Genomic DNA, 16,125 nt, shown 5'->3' with positions numbered 1-16,125 from the left:
GACGACATTGTGGGAGCCGGTGTAGGAGTCTGTGATCTCACTATATTGGTAGGTGGAGGAATGCCAATAGGGGTCGAAGCCCATGGTACTAGGACAGGAGTAGGGAGTGATGACTTGGGTGAGGGACCAAGAATGGAAGGAGTTGCAAACGGAAAACAATTTTTATCAAAACGAACATGTTGAACAATGTATAAATGATTAGTGACAGGGTCAAGGCAGCGATACCCTCTGTGAGAGGAACTGTTTCCCAAAAAAATACAAGGAACGGAGCGGAAATCATCTTATGGGCATTGTAAGGACGTAGATATGGGAAACAACAACACCTAAAGATTTTTAAGAAGGAATAATTCGGAGGGTGATTATAAACCATTTGAAATGGGGAGATGCGATTAGTAACCTTGGATGGCATCTGATTGATGAGGTAGACCGCCGTTTCAAATGCTTAGTGCCAGTATTGGTGAGGGACAGAGCCATGAGCTAATAATGTTAAACCGGTTTCAACTATATGCCTATGACGACACTCAACCGCCCCTTGCTGTTCATGAGTATGAGGGGCGGAGATGCGATGAGCAATACCAATTTTTGAGAAAAAGGAGGGGAGGGTACGAAATTCCCCACCCCAGTCCATTTGAACGGTTTTTATTTTTCATGAAAATTGACGCTCAACAAGAGCTTGGAACGTACGAAAAACAGAGCAAACATCTGACTTTACTTTAGGAAGATAAAACCAAATAAATTTGATGCAATCATCAACAAAAATAACGAAATAGCAATGACCATAAGTTGAAACAAAATAAGGACCCCAAACATCACTATAAATTAAATCCAACGGAAATAAATTACGAGTTGGAGACAATCCTAAGGACTGACGACTAGCCTTGCCCAATTGACAAGCTATACATAACTGACTCAACCGTGTTGACTGACACGACAAATTATTCTCTTTGATCATAAACCGTAAGAGACGTTCATGGGAATGGCCAAGACGTTGATGCCAGCCATCCATGGAAATCCGTTCCGTAGTACTGGCAGTAGGCATTAAAGGTTGTTGCGGTATGGTCCCACTACTCGGGCCGGAAAGAAAAACCGCCTTGGTCACTAGATCCTTAGCAAGAAAGTGGGTAGAATAAAATTCAAAAAAGACATTATTGTCAGACGCAAATTTTTGAACCGAAAGTAAACGCTTAGAAATATCAGGGACATGAAGAACATCATTTAAACGTAAAGAAAGATTTGAAATAGATAAGGGAATAGAAGAAGTACCAATATTAGTGATTTTAAGACCCTTATCATTGCCCACATGTAGTTGATCCAAATGGAGGAAGTGTAGAAGATGGGTTTGTAATGTCAGTTATGGTGGTGGTGGTGGGGGATTTTCTAGGGCCATATTGACCACCCGAAAAAGAAGAAGAAGAAGAAAGCTAGGGTCGAAAGGAGCGTTAGCCCTAGATGGCTCTTGATACCACGTTGAGACAGAAATCGTTGTATATTTCCATTAAGCTCAGTTGGGTATTTATATACCCAAGAGTACATTCTAGAAGATTTACTAGCAAGAAAAGAAATACATAAAAGAGAAAACTTTCTAACTTCTAAAGATAAGATTCCAAATCTTCCAAAACTGATAGCTCTATTTTTAGTAAATATATATTTGGTTGATAAGGAAGAAGGGAAAAAAAAGAAGTTATTACATTTTTTAAAAGAAATTACAAAAATTTACCGGGTCAGTATGGTCGTGCCACATAGCCACATAGGACGGTTGACGTGCACGTCAGAAATTTCAAACCAAATAAGATTTTCCTTACAAAATGATGGAAAATATTTTCCAGTTCAGTTTTAGGTATCTACCAAAAATCAAAAGATATTATTATTTTCCTGAAAACGACTTTCCGGAAAACATTTTCTAGAAATATTACATTTTTCACGAAACAAACGTAACCTTTTGATTAAAGTCTTAATGCCTTACACGTTATTAGCATTTGTCCAACGTTCATGAGCTTGACAAAAGTTATCCTCATGTCCTTCGCACCAAGTCCACAAAATCTGCTTTCGATTCAATCAATCTCCCACCGTGTCTAACATTGTGCCTATACGAGCTCAATCGATATTTTATATAGTCCCGTGTTGATTTTAATCATTGATTTAAAGATTAACAAAACATGAAAAACCTTCCAAAAGATTTTTGAGCTCGCTCTCCACCCATTCAGCACAGTACGGCAACAAACCAAGGCTCACGACAGTGTGGCCAAGAGAGCTCCATCTGAGGCCCCGGCTTACGGTCACCAATGTTATGTGAGGTCGACCTCGAGCTACGAGAACCACAATAGGCAGACTAGTGAGACACACAAGCCCTATAGCCAAGCTCAGCCATGGCCACCAGATCAACCTTGATCTAGCCTTAAGCTGGCGCCGCAACCTTTGTCGTCCTCATATTTGGGGTCCACCAGCCACGGCGGTGTGTCCAGTGGAGAGGGAAGACACAGCAGTGGGTCTATCGGACTGAGCTAAGCTCACCGGAGCGGAGGCGATTGAGTGGATGGGTGTTAGATTTTTTTAGGGTAGAGTTAGCCTACGACACAAGATATTAATTTGATGATTTATATATATATTAACTTGAAGCCGAAGACCATTTTTAATATTTTTTTTTCCTTGATTTATTTTCCCACTTATTGATGACACGTCTCCGGAATCTTCGAATCTCCCACCTAAAGATGCCGTCATCGTCATTTTTTATAGCTGCCCTTGTCCACTGTGCCGATCGGGGGACCAGCAACCCAAAGCCTCCTCACATCATTCGTCAATGGAAAAATATCTTAAGATGCCTTCGGCCAAGGGAAAATTCTTCACGTATCCCCTGTTCATTTTCAATAAAAAGAAAAAGAAAAGGAGAAATGTTAAAAAATGCATTGACCAGAATAATTTCCGGAAATCGGAAAATTCATGGGGACTCAGCAAATGATTATTACTCGTTCTCAAGATCTTCGACCTGAAACAAGAAGAAAACTGAAATCTGTCAATACTTTTCACGCTAACCATATAGCTAGGGCATGAAACACGAGGACGTGAATTTTTCTCGTTGAAAAGGATGTGTAACCAAAAGCACTTCCAGAAAAGAAAACTGAGTTTGATGGAAAGAAGTTTTGAGAGCCAAAAAGGACGATATGCCCGATGCGTTACCTGCAATGAACAAACGTAGATCACAACGACAAACATCATGTCGGGACTATCACATTTTATGCAAGCAGCACATAGAGTAAGCCAACCTGAAGTTAATGCGTCAAGAAAAATGCAAAGGGTCACAGCATCATATGCTTCGGGAAGAAAATGACGAGCACCGGACATTGCCACAATCTGGAAAATAGTTTGGTAAACATGTCGACTAATAGGGGCTCAACAGTTTTCCGGAAAATCAAGTGATCTGCATGTATGTATGTGCATATGTACGCATGTGCGTAGAAATACTTGTGTAAACATATATGTACATGTACTTCTATGGATGCATTACGGTTGTATGCCTGCATATTTTGGGTCCGAATGACCACCAAATCTGAGGTTATGAGGGAGAAACCCACACGGCAAAAAGAGAATTTCGGAAACAGTTGCACCAAGATACGTTGTGGTTTCACTACAGGGCAAAAATAAAAGGAATCCAGACTCCAAATCCTAATCTCAATGGCTAAGAAAAGTTGGTCGAATTGGTCCTTGAGAAAAAGATTCTCCGTCTCTCTCGCCCTCCTTTTCTTAACAAAAACAGAAAAGTATTTATAAACACAGTCGATCACCATCGAAACTTTCTCGAGCACAAAGACTTGCACTTACCAGAGAAGGTGATTCGACACTCTGAAAGGCCGGGAGTGGGAGGGGAAAGAACAACACCGATAGCATTTTGTTGGCATTGCTTGTTTTCCTTTCCTTTCTCTCTCGTAAAGAAGAACATACCTCGACCGGCTTCAGTACAATAAGCAAAAAGAAGTCGTGCACGGCTTAAGGCCGTGACAAGTCTAAGTAAATAAACCATCTCCCCTCGTTTAATTGTTCTTTGCTAGCTGCCAAACTCAAGCTAAAAACGGTCAAAACATTAGTAAGCAGATAAAACAAAATACGACCAATTGGAAATTATCCATAAGCTGACTCGTCAATTAAACAGGTGTTTTTCGACCAAAAAAAATTTAGACAGGTGTCAACAAACAGAAAATTCTAACAATATAGACAAACCTATGTGTATCCAAGGGAGATGTCCGTTAAATCCAGTAATCCTAGTTTCTATCAATGTTTAAACGATTGTAAGGAAGAACTACAGTTATTCCGAAGTCTTGACACAAAAAAAGGAATCCAGATACATCTAGCATGATTATGTACACATCTACCGTTTACCTCACCAACCAGGTATATTAGTTCTTCTACCGGACTTTATTGCGCTTGTAATGAAGTGGTCCGCCACCACCATCCTCATCAGACACCCGGACCATCTTCCATCTGTCCTGAATGCGGTCATCATTCACAGACCTCCCATCATGCCTGTAGCACTGTACATGTTTGGAGACTCTTGGCCTACAACTGGACTTCTTGTCTCTCATCCTATTTTCCTTGTCACTGGGAGACTTATGTGCATGATTAAGTTCCGAAGAACAAGGTTTTCTGTCATGCCTCTTGACATAAGTTTCATCTCTTTTTCTCCTGACATCTATTCTTTTTTCAGCCTGATAGTGACTCCAACTTGAATCACTCGAAAACCGTGCCATGTTGTCTTTATGCATTTCAGACTCTTTATTTCGGTAATAGTGCCTCTCTTTGGCTCGCCTACTAGAGCAACTTATAATATCTTTTGCTTCTGGAGAAGATATTCCTTCACAATGATACAATCTTCCATCTCTGGCTCTAGTTGATGAGTGAGGAGTCATCTGACGCCTTTCATCAGTCCTGCGGATGTCTGAGTCTAGATTATGTCCATGCCGATGCTCTCTTTGTGGCTTTTGGGAAAAGCTGTCATCAGAATAGATGAAACTATCTTCCTTCTGACGTCTTTCCACATCGACAAGACGACATCTCCTAATAAAACCATCATCAACTCCAAAATCAGTAGATGTATCCCTGAAGAACCGACAAATTACCCTTGTCAGCAGTCAAGATAAAGAAAGGATTATTGCAATTTAGAAAGTGATCTTGCAGAAGTAGAGAAATTATACTAATACACCTTTTACATGAGGTGCGTTATAGTTGGAAGAAGAATTTCCAAAACACTAATTTTCCACTTCAAAGGTAAAGGGTTAAAAGCACTAGAATTCATCTGACAAATACTGAAGGTGCTCCTTGGATGACTTTAGCAATCCTAAAATCAACATTTTGAGATACATTAACAAATCATACGACTCCGATGACTTTAGCAATCTTAAAATCAACTATTGAGATACATTAACAAATCATACGACTCCTAAATAAACCATAGATGAGCATATTTTCAATTAAATCATAAGAAAAATTAGCTAAATGAATTACTTGCTCCCTGTAATGACTACGGTGCAGATGGAACAAGATTTCCAAAAGCATAGAACATGATGTGCAGCTTTCTTGCTTGTTCAAGCAAATGGCCTACATTTTCCAATTTTCGTAATGGAACATCCAATACTTCCTCTTTAAGTGAGAAATCAGCTATACAACTTATGAAATACTCAATTATCTAGCTAGTGGCACAGCAAGGAATCACAGACTGCTAATGGGGAACAAAAATTACCTCGTCATATACTTCTTGGCCGGTGCCCATTGCTTTTCACAATTGTGAAGATCATTTAGCTCTTGAAAGCTATGGTCAGGGCGTGTACCAACTCCCACCACAGGTGCCATGCTTCCCGACCTCGTAAAGCCCCTGCAACATGTGCATCAAACTATGATGACATCCTGCTCAGCTAAATTTAAATCTAAAAGAAGTGCCTTCAGGAACTTTTAACACTAAAGAAGCAGAAATTGAAACGGACTTACCCATAGGCAGGCAATCCACCATAAATCGTAGACATATACATTGGAACAGATGAAGGTGCAGCAGGAATAACAGCTGTATTGAGGGGCATCATCCCAAAATTAACAAATTGATCCACATAAGGGTTAACATGGAGCAGGGGAGTAGCATTCCCCCCAAGTGGAGAGACACTATCTGGGAAGAAAGCATTTCCTGGAACCCAAAGACAATCATCAGACACAAGCCTTGGATATGGCTGCACACATGGTTATACTCCGGGACACCAGATATTACCTCTCTGAGGCATAGGACATGGTGTGGAAGCATGTGGACAATTTCTTATCAAATGATCCAAAGAGCCGCACATATAACAGGCTCGGCACCCCTGCATCCGCAAAAGGTGGCATAGGATCAACAACGGGGAAAAAATGTCTGAATCAAATTCAAAGGCAGTAACAAAGTACAGGTGGAGGGAACAGGATAAGCCAACAATTTCAAGTGACAACAAAATGACTTCTCTAATCACAATAACACCATTGAACATCTAGCATCAAATTGTACAAAGAAAAGCAGGTCTATCAAGTCCAGTTCCAGTCTACTAAAAAATTCAGAGCAAACATCAAAAAACGAAATGGATTCAACGAACTTAATCCTGGTAAAAGGGCAGCAAACCACCAGTACGTTCTTAATGAGTCAGATAAGAAACTTTAGTCACTCATATCAATCGCACAAACTCAATTGCAGATTCATGTCAATAAGCACCAACAAGCCAGATACCACATTATCATTCGACCTTATTTGGTGAAATATATCATCAACTCCATGAATAGACCCATGATAAGCATTCCCAAGATGCATTACCTTTCTATCTCTTCCAGTCTCCAATAAATTCACATCCCCACCTGAAATTTCACAACTATTAGATTGAAGACAGAACAATGTCACTCTATCTTCAAATATACAAATATGTGTCGAACCTGTGGAGTTGATCAATCCATTCCTCATCTTTACAAAAGAATCAGCTGGAATGACAGAAAGAAGACAGACAAGGAAAAACAATAGAGTCAAAAGGAAAAAGAGGCGAACAGCAAGACAGTAGTTCGCTAACAAAAATACCAGGCTTCAGGAAAATATGGAGTCTTCTATTCTGTAAGTATGTCTAGAAAACATATACTGGCACAAAAAAGAATCTACTCCACTTGAAAAATTGCATCTCGGCAAGAGAAATTTGTGCCAAGAAGGCAAACCGGTGAAGCCTCTCGGCTGAGTGTGAGCAACAGAAAGCAACATCATAAAGGTTAAAATAGAGATAAGATCCCCAATTTGACTTATTAGAAAACAAAACAGCGTTGTAAAGCTAGTTAGGCCAACACAGTTGCAGACTCAACAAGAGAGGACAACTGAAAGAAGAGCAACGAAAAATGAGTGAATGATGGGACTACCTAAAACGGGGGTATCCAAATGCCTAGTCATATAAGATGTACCTTGCTCTGGCATGGACTGGCTTTTCACTTTAGAATCAGGAAACAGTGCCAAATTTCCACATTGGAGATCTACAGGACAACTAGAGTCTACTTCTTCTTCATACAGCTGTTTTGCCCTCTCAGTTGCATCTTTGTCCCTGGACTTCCAATCTAGGGCATATTCTGATATGATATGGCCAGGTCCTTTCCCAGTTACTTTGGAAGGTTGACAACAGTCGGAGCGCCTCTTAACAATGGTCAAATCACCAAATGCTTCATTTCCTTGAATGCCAGATTCCCCATCTGATGTTCATAAAAAAGCATGAAGCATGAATAAAGAAAACAACAAAATCCCCTCTTAATAACAACCGAAGAAAGTATCCTTACCCGGTGCATAACGATGGACATCCTCCCCACCATCAGCAAAAACCTGGGACCTAAGAAAACTCTCAACAGCATGCCTGAGAGATACATTAGGTAGCAAATCTTCAGCTCTGCATTTTGCAGAACAATTTGGACAGAGTGACTTCTCATTTAGCACTGGACGTATACCTACGCACCCAATAAACAAACCGATACCGATGTTGTCAGAGTAACAGTACAAAAAAATTAAAAGGTCCTTCCAAATCATTGGTCGTGAAAAGCAAGACAAAAAACACAGATGTGCTTTTCTTTATCATTTAGCCCCACAGGAAACCAGTAAAATAAACATTTGAGGAGATAAACAGAGATCTACTTGATCCACAAATGACAAATCAAAGAACAGAACAATGCTAGCTTTACTGCAGGTCCATAAGGGTGCATTTCACATCTTTTTAGTGGTGTGCAACTTGATAAGAAACTCCATGTGATGGCAGCTGAGTATGAATATCATGGATTTAAGCACATGCAAAGTATAGAAAGTTTAAACTCGATTCCTTAAGACAGCTAGGAGATCAGTACATTTTACATAATTTGGCTAGCCGGAGAACCTAATCTTCTTATATCAAATCTTATCTCCTCAGTAGTGAAGATCATACAAAACATGCTTCAGCCCAACATAATAAGATCCTTTCTGGCAACTACCAAGACTCTCCAATCCTGATAGCTCATCTGAGTAGATGTTTGCCAATCTTCTGAGAATTTTAAATAACGGGCTACTGCTAAAAAAACTACATAGAAAACACATGAATAAAACTTACATCGCTCGCAATAACTATTCTGGCAACAAGGTATCATCACTGCTTCGTCATAAGGTGAATTGCAGAGAGAGCATTTGAGCTCTGACGGCAGGTCAGCATTTTGAGTGGCTACAAAAGAGGCATTGGTGGCCCTGTAATTTCCGAGAAAGCATAAGAGTCAGACTCCTGGGACAAATGACAACACACACTAAAACAAAGTAACTTATGAGAGCACTTTACTTTTGCAATTTTAAAAGTTCTTCAGTTTTATTTTTTCCTTCAACCAGCAACTTGTCCCTTCCAATCCACTTTGCCAAGGCACCTGGAAGAAAGTTCACATGAGGTGGAATATATGGCAGGAGAGTCGAGAGAAGCACACAATATATAGAATACAAGTTACCTCTTGAAACAGCCTCACTGCGATTGTAATCATCCAATCTCCGACCTAATACTGTTGTTAGCTTATTACATCTGAGAACACAACAAAAGTGCAATGAAGAAAAGTAAACACAATTAGCACCAAAGCCCGGTAAGTGGAAAATAGTGAATCTAATAAGCAGGTTCAGATCAAAACCACCTTACAGCACCAATTATGGGGCTTTCATCGCTAAAACTGCACTTTTTCTCGACATTGAAGCTGGAGTCATCGACCATTCTCTCGAGAACAGGACACGCATCATCCCCGAAGTCAGCAAAGTCGAAAATGTCCTCTTCCTATGCGAGAAAACAGCAATTGAACTTATATTGGAATTGAACAAACCATGATCATATATAAGATTTTTATAGATAAGAAAAATCGGAGAATGAAAAGGCAATTAGACTCAAAAGATTTGTACTAGCGACTAAGAAAAGAATAATTGCTATGCAAGATAATAAACCAAGGATACCCATCATAATTAACAGGTTTGGGCAAAGTTTAAAAGGTGATTTACATGAGTGGCAAATTGGGTTAGAGCATGCATATGGGTCAATCGAAATGTCTGAGAGCAATCTCGCTTATTTCTCAGCGAATGGCCTCCCAAGGTTTGGTCAAAATTAACATAAAGTAAAACGTTATCAAAGCGGATAGTTATGACATACCACTGAAAGAGAAGTTTTCTTCAAAGTCCTGTCCTTATCATCCGGTGAAGAGATAACACCGGGATTAATATCCTTGATCCCAAAATTCTCGATAACATCATTGCTATGGCTACAAATACGTAGATTGACAATAAGAAGGAATTATGTGCGAAAAGTAAATTATCAAGCCAAAAAAAGACATGCATACAAAATATCCTTAATTGCCCTCGGTCCTACCATATAAATTTGGATCCGAAAAATTATGAGGTGATAGCGAAAGTGCCAACAGTTTGGTTAAAATATAGATGTGAATCACTGAGCTGACAGAGACTGGCTAATTAGGGAACTACAGAGAGTTAATTTCGCAACTCCTAATCTTACATGGCAAGAGGCGACACGGATACGGCGGGTACTCTCTTAATAATCACACTCGAACCACTTGGAATTTGAACATTGTCGTCCTTGTACTCTGCAAATATAGATTAGGTCAATATGGAATAAATTTCGCTAAACCTGCACTTACGCAAAACAATAAAACTTCACGTGCACCAGACTTGGGAACCACGACATTTCGAGCAGGGCATGCGAAATTTTGCTAGTTTTCATGGAAATAACCAGGTACACTCTGGCAACCATAATATATGAAAACCAAAGCCAAAAGAGCTGATCGCCATCACCGGTTAAGATGATCGCCTCTCTCTGCGTAGCCGACAGTAATTCCTCGCACCGCATACAAGATAACAGCGCATCCTATTTCATCATAGACTAATACCGATTAATCAACGCGCAGGCCACAGTTACGACGACTCGCCCCAGCCTAATTCACGATACAACCACAACTCCTCGTCATTCTCGTCTCATTCATACGTAATCCCCCCCCCCCCCCACAAATCCACGCCGTCCCTGCCACCGACTCTAACCTCACCTCCGGGCGCGGGCGCCGTCCCGTTGGAAAAACGCTCACGCTAAACCGGATCACGCGATTCTACGAGAGAGAGAGAAACCACAAAAGACAAGAACCGGCGGAAAAGAGGCCCCGTACCTACGCCGGTGGCGGCGTCGGAGACGCGGAGGTCGGAGCCGTAGCAGGCATGCAGGTTCTTCAGGCGTCGGATCTCGGATTTGAGGTCGCCGACCGAGATGGAAGGCCGGCCGTCGCCGAGGTCGAGCGAGTCGAAGTGCGCCGCGCTCCTGAACTTGAACGCGATCGCCATCGCCGGAGCGAGCGGCGAGGAGAGAAGGGCCTGCTCAGGAGCTGCCCGCGATCATGGAGGAGGATCTTCGCCGCCGCGATCGAAGGAGGGGGCGACGACGCGAAGGTTTCAGAGAGGTTCTAGCACGTATAGACCAGAGAGAGAGAGCGAGATCGAGGCAGAGGAACCCGGAGGAAGAAGCCGAAGCGAGAAGGCGAATGGGAAACTTGGTTTCGGGGGGTATTTATACTTCGCTTACTTTTTTCATTTTTTATTTTTTTTTGTGTTTTTTTTTTTTTGCGGCAGCTTTTTGGATGGATTCGGACTTGGGCCCATCCACGTAAACCGGCGAAATTCGGTTTTTCAAATTTTTTTTTTTGTGAAATAAAATCATTTTTTAGTAGATGCTGACATCTGAAAAAAATGTGTAATTGGGCATGCGCGAGCATGAAAAAATTTTCGCATGTTATAAACTTATAAGGTTTACTAAAGATGTCCTTAAGTAGTAGGTCGGCGGTAGGGTGTCCGAGTTATGGGTCGTTTTTCATAACGAGTGAAGCCAAGAATTGCAGTTGACCGTTGCATTTCGGTTTTGTGTCTGAGCGGTATGCGATTTTTCAGTCGATTTGATCCTTTGAATGGATAATAAAGAGTCTGATCTGTGATAATGTATTTTCAATGAAATGATAAAAGGGCATGGAAATCGAGAGTATCTTTTGCGATGATCGGGATAGACGCTAAATTCGAACATTTGCTCTAATTATTAGTACGAAAGCATGGATATCGGATATAAATGGACGGAAAATGTGGAAGTACATATAGACAGACTGGATGTCCAATTTAAATTGAAGGAAAAATGAGGGATTTCGGTTCCTTGGAAAAATACATGCGAAAACGATATTTAGTAATTGTGTTGACATTTATTATACTAGACATTTTTTTGCCAAAAACAACACCGTAAAACTTCATTACCGTATTGTCGTGATAATGGACTTGGATTCGGAGTTGGGATTTCATTCAAAGCTCTCAAAATTGATTCGATATATCACTGTCGAGTATTTTTCATTTACGAAATTTGGCATGATAAGAAAAGCATGTCAACAAATATCGTTTATCGTTCTTTTTATTTGTTTTTCTCGAGTGAATGCGGATATTTGCTAAGGGCATGAGTAATGAAAAGTGTGCTCAATGATATCACATGTAATTTTTCCAAAACTAACAAAATATATTTCGTCCTCAATAAAGTTTTTTTGTTTTTGTTTTTTTTTTTTGTTTTTTGGGTCGAATCCTCAATAAAGTTAGCAGAAGCAAGGAGAGATACTTTTCCCCGAACAGGCAGGCTTGCCTTGAGGGGTATACTCGTAAATTCGCACGATCATTCGTATTGGGCCGGGCTTGATGGGCTTAGGCCCAACACCCGACGTATCAGTCCCCTCGATCGATCGAGATCGATCGAGAATCAAGATTAGGGTTTTTGCCGGAGGAAGAAGAAGGAGAAGGACCAGCGGTAGTGACTGCTGTAGCTGCTGAATCGCCGAGGAAGAGAGCTCGAGCGTGCTCGATCCCTTGCAGGAAGAAGCATGGCGACTCAAATCAGCAAGAAAAGAAAGGTTCTTCCTCCCGTTCGCTCTCTCGCGTTCCTCGTTCGTGGAAATGAAAGCATCGAGCTTTCTTGATTCGTTAGCCGCACGGTTGCGCGCCATGATTCTTTCGGGAAGTTCACCTGAAAACGCGTGGATTGAGTGTTGCTTTTCAGCTCATGTGAATTGATTATCATGGGGGAGTTGCTGGTTGTGGTTTCTGGTGCTGTCATGCGTTAGCTTTTGAAAGACTTCCAGAATTGGGAACAAAAGCTCCAGTTTCAATTTTGTTTGGTTTTCCCAGTAAATTAACAGATGGGTGTGTTCTGTGTGAGCTATGGAAGCTGGGGTTAGCTCATCGTAGCATCGGTGATAGGCATGGTTTGAAAACAGTCGTTGATGTCGTCTATTGTGTTGGCTGAAATGGGATTGGAAGTTTGCAATACTACTCATTGACGAAAATGTTTCCGCTTCTTTCAGTGACATGACAATTTTTGTTCTCGGGTGAATTGAACAGGGGTCTGTATGTCTTTTGATAGGAGGCTATTGTCGCCAATTCCGTCGTGTTTCTGATGAACTGTCCGTTACATTGTGTTCCACCAGTTTGTGGCAGATGGAGTCTTCTTCGCAGAACTTAATGAGGTTCTCACCAGGGAGCTTGCTGAAGATGGATACTCTGGGGTCGAAGTAAGGGTCACCCCCATGCGGACTGAGATCATCATTAGAGCCACTCGCACGCAAAATGTGCTCGGTAAAAGTTCTGCTCGAATGATTGTATCCTCAGTGCGTTCGCTTTTTCGTTGGAAAAGAAGTTAATGGGATAGACACAAGGAGATTCACAACTGGTATTTTCAGCCTTTTGATTATATTAACTTTGAGAGTTAGAAGGTTGCCAACAGTTCCATTTACAAATACAATTGTGACAGTACTCCAATTAAGGATTTTGAAATGCTTGTTCAAAAGAAAATAGTGGGACTTTTCCTAGGTCCGAATTGGAGTATCTTCAGCTGCTTCTCTTCCTGGGTGGAGTTCAACTGAATAATCTCTGGCCTGCTTATCATCTTCTTCCTGAGCATGACCTTGTCTTGCCTCTCTTCTGTTTCTACCTTTGCATTACTTCCGATGCCTCCTTCCATTTACTTACAAGCTATTACTTTTAGAATAAACGAAAAATAGATGACGGCAATATGACCCCATTGTGAATCTTTTATATTAATACTGACAGAGTACCAAACAAATTCAAGGTTGAGCACTTTGTTTGGATCGGTGTTAGTAAAATGTTGCGTAATTCTTGTTCTAACAGGAGAAAAGGGGAGAAGGATTCGGGAACTGACTTCTGTTGTCCAGAAACGTTTCAAGTTCCCTGAAAATGGTGTGGAGTTATATGCCGAGAAAGTTAACAACAGGGGCCTCTGTGCCATTGCTCAGGCGGAGTCTCTGCGGTACAAGCTCCTGGGAGGCCTGGCTGTTCGGAGGTACATGGCGCAGCTCTAAATGGCACCCCACTTATATGATTGCCAAAAAAAAAATCATCACCTTCTTTTTCTTTGTGCTGACTACACTTCCATTTGCCCTTAGTTTTTTGAAGTAAATATTTTGCTTAGTTTTAGTCATTGTTCATTGTGTTGTTTGGTCTTATCTATTGTAGTGCATTTCATTCACTGCTGCTGAATCTTTGTCTTCATAATGAATTTTGAGCGAACTATCCGGGGACCTTCCCGTTTTCTTTTTCTAAACCATCTCTAGAGTGAGTTAGTTGCTTTCTAAGTACCTTTCTCATGTCTGAGGACTGTCAAATTTTATGGTTTCCTTTTATTTTGTGGGAATTTTGCTTTCATCACGTGCAAAAGTTATTTATGAGAAAAGCATGTGGATGTTGGCCTCACTGCTGGCACTGCTTATTTGAGCATCAGTAATACAATATCGTCATCATGAAACAACTGTTGTGTGATTTAAGGTATGTACCTGAGTTAATGATATGTGAGCCTAGTCGCTCCTGCTTCTATCTTCTTGTGTTTTCTCAGAACTTTAGTGTTTCATATGGATCATATTTCTTGATTAAGTTAGCCCCTCTAGGTCCGAAGGGGACAAATCTGAATGGCTGAAAGTAGAGGGTTCTTTTCTTCAGCCATCTTGTGGAGTCATTTAGATTTACCATTGCCTGAGTTTATTTTTCCATTTGATCGGAGGAACATGCATAGATCGGTGTGCAACTTATTTTGTACCTGCAAAAAAAATTTCTGATGCATATACTTTTGCATCTGTTAGTCGCCCAACAGGTGTTATTCTATGCATAGATCGTTCGTTGTCCGGTTCTCGGGGGCTTATTCTCCCTGCTTTTGAATGACATGGGCTTGCCTCTCTCTCGATGTGATGATGTTATTTTCTCATTGAGTGCTTGTAGTGGGAGTCTTCTACGTCTAAAGGTTTTAAAGCTTGGAGACCATCTCCAGGTTTTGTTCACATTGTTGCAATGCGGCAATCTTACTTGTAAATCGTTGGCGACACCCATTATACACCCATTATACACCCATTATACACCCATTATACTTGGCCATTTTTCTACTTCGTCATTCTCTGAGAATCATTTGGGAAGATTCGTGGATGCTTGACCATTGAGTGAGGTTTAAATTTGTTGATTATTATGTAGGGCTTGCTATGGAGTTCTGCGATTTGTGATGGAGAGTGGTGCCAAGGGATGTGAGGTATGTTTTTTGATGGAAATGATCGCGTTATCTACTGTTTTGCCTTCCTCTCCATTTTTCTTGGTACTAAAGCTTCAGGAAGTTCTGAGATTTGGGTGCTCGTGCAGGTCATTGTGAGTGGGAAGCTACGTGCTCAACGTGCTAAATCGATGAAGTTCAAGGATGGGTACATGATATCCTCTGGTCAACCTGTCAACGAGTATATCGACTCTGCTGTCAGGCATGTTCTTCTAAGACAGGTGAGACGTCCTTCTTCAAATCCGCACCGCACCCTTCCTTACTTTTTTTTCTTAAGAATCATGTGCGAGTTGGTAATTGCTCCATCTTGCCAAGCCAACAACTGGTGAAATCTTAATTCCTTTCTCTATTGAATCGATCAGGGTGTGCTTGGCATCAAGGTCAAGATCATGCTTGACTGGGATCCCAAGGGCAAGCAAGGACCAACGACTCCATTGCCTGATCTGGTGACTATTCATCCCCCGAAGGAAGAGGAGGAATATATTCCACCGGTGCTGACCACCAACATCGAGATTCCAGTAGCTTAATTGGCAGTTCCGATCATGTCATTACCTTAGGATTATGTTTTGTTCTTTCAGTACTGTATGCCTCAATGTAACTTTCTCATGGCTCGCGCTACTGCTTAGTTCTCCTAGAGATTATGCTACGAATTTTGGTGGAGTTTTCTGCTTTACATAATTTGGCCGGAAGATGTTGTCAGTAATCCAAAATAATGAAGAGTCACCTAGTAAGTAGTACTTGCCCTTGTTGATTACAAGATTTCAAAACCATCGTTTGCTTATAATTACACTGTCGAGGTTTGCAGTATCAAATCTTGGATTCCTAAAAGAGAAGAAGATTGTTCAAAACCTTAGAACTTCAAAATTACACCGAGAAAAAGACATGATTCTGTTCTGTGCATACCGCTGTTATACGCAGCATTGTTGTCATTAACGTTGAGGTTAGTACCTTTCTGAATTTTAGAGGCCTCTCTTGGCACATTCAATGTTTTTCTTTC

General features: G+C 41.0%; 2 protein-coding genes across 10 annotated transcripts; one reads left to right on the top strand and one right to left on the bottom strand.

Moving 5' to 3' along the window:
- Positions 1-2,030: 2,030 nt before the first annotated feature.
- LOC115671313 (uncharacterized) lies at positions 2,031-11,025 on the bottom strand. Of its 9 annotated transcripts, none has more exons than XR_008818727.1 (18): positions 10,675-11,025; positions 10,014-10,101; positions 9,654-9,762; positions 9,151-9,287; positions 8,974-9,044; positions 8,814-8,895; positions 8,595-8,725; positions 7,801-7,965; positions 7,435-7,716; positions 6,928-6,972; positions 6,812-6,852; positions 6,245-6,335; positions 5,974-6,163; positions 5,729-5,860; positions 4,372-5,088; positions 3,261-4,043; positions 2,964-2,983; positions 2,031-2,851 (listed from the first exon to the last, which is right to left on the bottom strand). XR_008818727.1 is itself a non-coding variant. In XM_056321002.1 (15 exons), exons 1-15 carry the CDS (start codon positions 10,844-10,846, stop codon positions 4,398-4,400), a joined length of 2,427 nt encoding a protein of 808 aa, XP_056176977.1. In that variant the 5' UTR covers positions 10,847-11,025; the 3' UTR covers positions 2,092-4,397. The 9 variants fall into 9 exon arrangements, 1 of the variants encoding a protein (XP_056176977.1); XR_008818728.1 differs by having other exon boundaries at positions 3,261-3,348; XR_008818726.1 differs by having other exon boundaries at positions 2,092-2,566; positions 2,703-2,851; positions 3,261-5,088.
- Positions 11,026-12,277: 1,252 nt separating this feature from the next.
- LOC115670995 (40S ribosomal protein S3-3) lies at positions 12,278-15,865 on the top strand. Its single transcript, XM_030592416.2, has 6 exons — positions 12,278-12,435; positions 13,009-13,156; positions 13,709-13,880; positions 15,056-15,110; positions 15,218-15,349; positions 15,491-15,865. The coding sequence occupies exons 1-6, from the start codon at positions 12,406-12,408 to the stop codon at positions 15,653-15,655; spliced, it is 702 nt and encodes a 233-aa protein (XP_030448276.1). The 5' UTR covers positions 12,278-12,405; the 3' UTR covers positions 15,656-15,865.
- Positions 15,866-16,125: the final 260 nt, after the last annotated feature.

This window comes from Syzygium oleosum, unplaced genomic scaffold (assembly GCF_021117445.2).
Source record: "Syzygium oleosum isolate NSW1041296 unplaced genomic scaffold, Sole_v2.1 Sole_v2.21, whole genome shotgun sequence".
NCBI lineage: Eukaryota > Viridiplantae > Streptophyta > Magnoliopsida > Myrtales > Myrtaceae > Syzygium > Syzygium oleosum.
Note: the sequence above shows the minus strand (reverse complement) of the source record. Positions and strands in the feature narration are given on the sequence as shown.